The sequence below is a fragment of the Manis javanica genome, chromosome 6 (genome assembly GCF_040802235.1).
Source record: "Manis javanica isolate MJ-LG chromosome 6, MJ_LKY, whole genome shotgun sequence".
In the NCBI taxonomy this organism is placed as follows: Eukaryota; Metazoa; Chordata; class Mammalia; order Pholidota; family Manidae; genus Manis; species Manis javanica.
In genome coordinates this window covers 11750612-11757801 of record NC_133161.1, presented here as the reverse complement: position 1 = coordinate 11757801, position 7190 = coordinate 11750612, and the positions used below count along the sequence as shown (strand labels likewise).

Below are 7190 nucleotides of genomic sequence, written 5' to 3'. Positions count from 1 at the left end.
AAATCAAACATTAAAATAGAACTGAAACTCCCTTAAATCCTCACCCCCACTAGTGCAGTTACTATCTGTCAACATAGGAAGATGTTGCAGAACCGCTGGGCTCACCAGTCACATCCTGCTCCTCTCGCTGCAGTACCCACTTCCTTGGCTTTGGTGTTTGTAATTGCATATTTCTTCATACTAGGTCACACACATGGGTAACTCTGTATGCTATGTGGTGGTGTTTTCTAGGTATGTGAGGCCTACGTAAGTGGTGTGAATTATATGAACTGCCCTGAAACTTGCTTTTTTCATCCCAAATATGTTTGTGAAATCATCCATGTTCAATTTCACTGCTGTGTGATATACCACTGCATGAATATATCAGAATTCATTCATCATCTAGTAACTGATATTTTGGTGTTTCAAATTTAGTCAGTGTTGGAGCTGAACTTTGAAACTATCAGATATTATGACTTCCAGAACTCCCATGCTTAATCATGACTACACTATGAATTGTCTCTCTGAAAGTTTATATCCTAGAAGCAAAGAACAGCCAGAAAAAGCATCTGAACCTGATTTTCAAAGTCCTTTCTCAAAGATCCAAATGGAAATAAAAGATACAAAATAGTTGAGTGGAAAACCAGATTTATACAAATTAAACTCTGTATATGAACAATTGCTTAAGTCGATCAAGAATTTAGACAAGTCCTATAGGCACTCAAATATCACCTCTTCCAGGGAGCCTACTAACCTTTTCAGTAAATCTGGAGTTGGGACATTTGGAGTGACGCTGGAAATCCTTAGTTTATAAGTAGGAGCTTAGGTTTCTCATGTTTCCTTTGAGATATGTGTCTGTGTATGCATGCTTCCACTTATGAAGTTTTCTACTACCTTTCCACTCAAACTGGACGATGCCAGAGCACCTAAATTGTGTCTGCATTTGGGAGGTGCTACGATGGGAGACGTGTCTTTAGCAAAACAGTGAAATAGATGTACTTCACTGGTTATTTTTCAGTTCTCCTTCCTGCATTTTTGGCATAAATATCCCTCAGGTACCTACAGAAAATGTACTGCCTGATTAGGATAAGAGATTATCTGGGGTGAGAGAGACTTGGGGCATTACCACCATATACCTTAAAAAACTAGTTGTGTATATTTAGGACCTCCATTGTACAGAGAGCTTAGGTCGACCCCTATGCCCTCATTTCCTCTCCCCCACCCCTTTAAAAGTACACCACCTTCTCAGGCAGTATTTACGTGGGTAGCACCATTAAGTAAATGAAATTTATTTAAGTTTAATCATAAATATTAAATATGCTTTGCAAACAAAATAGATCAAGTAGCATAAAATGTACTATGAAAGAGGCCCTAACAATAACTCACTCTCCGGATCTCTTGTAACTATTCATCTTTTTTACATTATTGAAGATGATTTTTCATTATTTAGATTTCCCATTGAGTCTGAACTGAACATTTTAAGGATAATCTTTTTTTTTCTGGTCTATATCTAACTGAAATGGTTATAACTTGTTTTTGTGTCTTACTGGTCCCAGTTACGGATTTTGTATCGCTCATTGTATCATACGTCTTTTGGTTGCAAATCTAAGGACTTCAGTACAAATACATTTAGGCAAAAGTAGTATGTATTGGTTCATGGAATATGATAAGGGGTTTGACAGTGAGACCAAAGCAGGAAAAGGATGTAGCTGGATCTCTGAAACATCAGGAGTCAAATAAACCCAGGTTTTACCATGTCCCCCATCTTGTCTCTGCTCATTTTTGCCTATTAGAGGAAATACAGCAGGAAACAGGACACAAGAAGCTGCTAGATTTCACATCTTACGATTTTTTTCTTGGACCAAGTTAGAAAATCCCAAAGGTAGACTTTGATTGGTCTGCAATGCACCCATCACATATGATCAGGGGCAGGATCACGGCAAACATCTTGACTGGAGCACAAGGAGCAGTTACTTCTAGGGGGAGGTGGTTGTTCTCAGATGAAAGAAAGTTCTAGAAAGGCAAAAAAAAGAAAAAGAAAGAAATCTGTCGATTCCAACCATCTTCACTCTGTTTTATCCTTTTCTCCTCCCATAACTTATGGCCTCCAACCTTTACAATAATTTTCTTCTGCTTTCATCATCCAATTTATAATTTACATTTTTCAAGCTAGCTTCTCTTTTGATGACTACAGTTCTATTTCTAGTTCTGTCTTCCAATCTGAATTTTAGTTCTTTGTTTCCGAGAATCTGCTGGTGGTTTCCAACTAGATGACATAATGTGAACCCAGTTGCAATGAGTTCCAAACCACATTTACCATTTTCTCCAAACTCAACCTGACTTCCTTTCTCAACTTCTTTATTCTTATTAGTGATCATATCATGACACACTCATGTATCAAAAATTGACTTGATTTTTCCTTCTCTAACAACCATCATATCATTAGTTGATGATTTTTTCAAAAGCTTTTCATATCTATCCATCATCTGCATTTCCACCAACCCCATCCTAGTTCAAATATTTCACTTCAGTGGGAGTGCAAATGGCTCCACCCCTTTGCTTTTTCCTCTTCAAATAAATATTAGACAATACTATCAGACACATTTTTACAAAATCACTATGATCATGTCACTCCCCACTGCGAGGTTCTATTATAACTACTAACATGAACTAGCCTCAATATTTGGGAGTTTGGGAGAAAATATTTATAAATTATATATCTAATAAGGGGTTAATGTCTAAAATGTAGAAGGAACTCATGTACTCAATAGCAAAAGAACAAACAACCTGTTTAAAAAATGAGCAGAGGGCTTGGAAAGGTAATTTTTCCAAAGAAGACATCCAAATGGTCAACAAGTACATGAAAGGCTCTCAGCATCCCTCATCGTCAGGGAAATGCAAGTCAAAAGCACCAAGAGGTATCATCTCACACCTGTTAGAACAACTATCATCAGAAAAACAGCAGATAACAAATGTCGCCCAAAATGTGGAACCTTCACGCACAGTGGCAATGTAAATTGGAGCAGCCTTTGTAGAACACAGGATGAGGGAATCCTCAGAAAGTTAGAAACGGAACTACCAGATGACTCAGCAATCCCACTTCCGGATCTTTATACCAAGGAAATGAAAACAGGGTAGCAAAGAGATATCCTCTGGTTCCTGTAGGAGTTTTTTTTTTTTTTTTCATTTGTAACTATTTGGTCTAATTCCTTCTAGTTTCTTTTTTTTTGAGAGAGCATCTCTCATATTTATTGATCATATGGTTGTTAACAACAATAAAATTCTGTAAAAGGGACTCAATGCACAATCATTAATCCACCCCAGGCCTAATTCTCAACAGTCTCCAATCTTCTGAAGCATAACGAACAAGTTCTTACATGGTGAACAAGTTCTTACATAGTGAATAAGTTCTTACATGGTGAACAGTACAAGGGCAGTCATATCACAGAAATTTTCGGTTTTGATCACGCATCATGAACAATAAACAACCTGTAGGAGTTTAAATGTAATACTTCTTGAAGCTAAAGTGATGACGTAATTGTTCTTCCAAGTTTATCTTTTCATATCTTACGTTTCCATGAAAATTGTAGAGTTTCAAGAGGATTATGTAATTGCCACTATAGTGAATATTTTCAAAGATTATGCTAGCACGTGTTTTAGGAGATAGGTTTAGCAGTCACACGAAAAGCAATTATTTCTTAAGAGGTGATTTCTCATGGTTTGGCTCATACCAAGCACTGATAAGTGATAGAATACAAAAAAATACTGAGTACCTTACCTCTGTTGTATTAATTTTATCAAAACAAACCTAGGGGACCAATGCTATTCTATTTGCCTCAGCCATGTATGAGCTTTAATTATTTTTTTCTGCTGTGGGAGTGTCCATGGCTGTAAAATGGAGACTCTCAGTTATGTGTTACAGAAGAAACTGGAATAGGTTCCTGAAGGCTTTGTGAATGGAGGCGCATCATGGACAGCTTGTCGCATGTCCACTCTCAGCGTAGATCTGGAGTCCTGGAACCTTCCTGGTGGCCGGCCCTTACCTTTAGGCTGCTGTGAACCCAGGGGAGAATGGTCTCCACAGCTGTCCTCAGCTTGGCATTGCCTATGATCAGGATAGCGCATGTCCCAAGGGACAGGCTGCCACCATCCCTACACAGACCATCACACTGAACCTGTGTGCCCCTGAATCATCAAAGGCACTGAGATTAAGGCCAGTACAGAGTGATAGCACGCAGAGGCCAAGGAAGGAGATGAGAGATTTGAGTGCTTTGTGTGGGCCTCCAGGCTGGGGTCACAAGAGTCTCTGGTTTTGGCCCTCATTGTCCTCCTGGGCGTCCCCAGGGAGGCAATCAGCACTGCAGAAGAACCCAGAAAAAACAAGAAGGGAGGGATGGATCTTAGGCTGCAGAAGAAGAAGGAATGATAGAAATCAAGTTTCACAGTTTGCAAATTGAATTCTGTATTTTTATTCAAGTAGAGCACAGTTGTGATGGTGAAATGAGATCTGTTAAAAAAGTCCCACAAACAGAGGGCAGTGTAGACACAGGAGAAAAGAACAGCAGGCAGGAGCATCTGGCGGATCTTCCTGGTGATCCAGGTTGCCACACAGAGCAGGAAGGTGTGAGAGAAACAGACAACCTCGGCACAGCGGGGGAGACTGAGGCGGGTGGTGAGCCGGAACCCAGCTTGATCTGTGACCGTCCAGAGCATGACGATGGTTTGGTAGCTGAGACTCAGTGGGTCTGTCGCCCGCTGGAAGTGGGTAGGAGGGAGGGATGGCATTCAGAAACAGCAGCCCATGCAGGAAAAGCTGGGTGAAGCTGAGACTCAGCAGGATAAGGTCACAGTTGCTCAGGGGCTTCCTCCTCACCATGTCCCAAAAATTCACCAAGAAAATGAAGGCTTTTGCCTGGATCCCCACTGCAAACTCCAGTAGTGAAGGGGACAGAAATGCACTCCTGATGTCATGAGACAGTCATGATGGGAGGCACAATCAGCATGATGTCTCTTACTCGGCCTATGTAAGGCTCACGCAGTGGCCGGCAGAGCAGGGGACGTGTACACGCTAAGCCAGGACCGTCTCTTCACGAGGCATCCCACCTTTGCCCTGGATCGGTCCCGAAGTGAGTGGGTCAGAAGTTCTGATAGCAGCCTTGGAGGAATATTGTTACTTTAGGCTGTCTCTTGGATACATGCAAGTGCTGGGTGTAAGAGCAGAAGAACGGTGGTTCTGTGTCTTGGGTGATGCAGAAGCTTCTAATAAACCCAGGTGTTTCTGCACAACAGCCTCAGCAGAGGGCGGCAGCATGGCCTCAAGGATGCAAACAAAACGGTCTCAATTTCCCCAGCCCAGTTTTGCTTGCCCATTGGGACCTGCATGGGTGGAGAAGACAGTAGGATTTGTTTATGGGTTTCCAGGGAAGCGGCAGTAGGTAAAGCATATATTCTTAATGAACTAAGGTTTGAAATGGTACCTCTTTCCATGTGCGGGCCTTCTATTTCCCCCGAGGCATGTTTTATCAGAGACTTTGTTTTTCAATCTGCAGAGTGCACAGCTCCTCGCCTGCATCAGCATGACTGGTATGACTGCCATTGCTAAAAGTTTCATTTGACCATCATTATTATGCCAGGCACTGTAGGAGGCGTATAACATGAACAAGCCTCCACTTTGCCAGGGAGGGAGAGACCGGGGTGCCCTCTGGCCCCTGTTATTGCAGGAGCCTTTTAACTACTCCCTCTATTTCCCATCCCCATTCCCTTACTCCATTTTCCCCAAAGCAACAAGAGTAATCCTGTTAAATATAACTCAGATCATGTCATTGCTCTGTTCAAACCTTTCAGTCCCCCCCCCCACCCCATTTCCCTCACAATAAAAGGCGAGTCCCTGTAGTGGCCTGTGTGCATTGTTGGGACCTCTGTCCCTTCTCAGATGTCATCTGTGACTCTTGCTTCCTCCTTCGCTCCAGCCGCATGGGCCTCTTTCGTGTTCTCACCAAGCCTCAGGACTAATCCACTTGCCTTTCCCACCACCCAGACTGTTTGTTCCCTGCATTCTCCCATGTCTCACTTTCTTCTCAAAAGTCCCCTTATTGGAGAGACCCTCCCTGACCATCCTGAGTGTCATCCCTTACCCACACCTTGGGTGCTTATCACCAGACTTAACCTGTAGTATATTCCTGTATATGTTCAATTGCGTGTTGCCTATCTCCACCACCCACTAAAAATGCAAGCTTCATGAAGGCACAGAGCAGGGACTCAGTAAAAAGCTTTCAAATGAACAAAATTTCACAAATGAAGCATTTGGTAGTCTCTAACATCCCCATGGAGTAGACCTAGGACATTTTTACCATTCCTAGGCATTATTTTCTAACATACTTGGCTATAATATCTGAAGCCTGGCTTTCTCCCCCTTTAAACACTTCCATGTATTTGGGGAGCTCTGGCTGCCCAGCATCTCTAGTTCTCCTTGCTCACTAAGGGCATCTGGACCGATTCTGTGTTCACTTCTGCAAGCTCGGTAAAACTCCAGGCTAGTTACTCACCGAAGATTGGAGAACTGATCACTTAGAGACTGGATGTGGTTTATAACATTTCTGCCCCAAATGGTGCTTCTTTCTCACTCTTACAAGTGCTCTGACTTTTCCAGTTCTTTTATTTTTGTCCTTCATTCATTCATTTTCTCTGTGGGATGAATGACGACGAAAGGAGTCCCCCAGGAGTTGGGAATGAAGTGACTCACTGTTCCGGGACATGGTGAGATGGTCCCGGAGGTCAGTGGAGATGCTGGCTGGTCAGGAGCCTCCCCTGGGCAGCTGGAGAAGGAGGTGGGGTGTGCGCCAGAGGTGGAGACTGGAAGAAGATGCAGTGACCCCGGGAGGAGGTGGCAGTCCTCTGAGATGAGGAGGTTTTAAGTACAACTGAGCAATTATCAAAGGAAAACCTGAGTGAGCACCATGTCCACAAAGCCACTTTATCAGCCGTGGCCACCGGTATTAGCCCATGGCAGACAGAGATGGGAGGCACCTAGTGTGGCAGTGGCCAGTGCCACCAGCCCCTGGTGACGATGCCAACACTGGGGCGGGCAGAGAAGTGAGTATGGATAGACAGTCGGGCAGCATTCACTTATATCTCCTCTGATCTCTTCTCTCCATAGGGTGGACGGGCAAACCAGGTCCTGAGAACCAGGGAGGGGCAGAAAGAAAGCTTTC

General features: G+C 43.1%; 1 protein-coding gene across 1 annotated transcript; it reads right to left on the bottom strand.

Annotated features, from left to right (window-relative positions):
- Nucleotides 1–3974: 3974 nt before the first annotated feature.
- Nucleotides 3975–4982, bottom strand: TAS2R38 (taste 2 receptor member 38). Its single transcript, XM_017663962.3, is given in 5 exon segments — nucleotides 3975–4102; nucleotides 4105–4254; nucleotides 4257–4743; nucleotides 4745–4949; nucleotides 4951–4982. Coding segments are annotated over 5 exon segments (1002 nt in total).
- Nucleotides 4983–7190: the final 2208 nt, after the last annotated feature.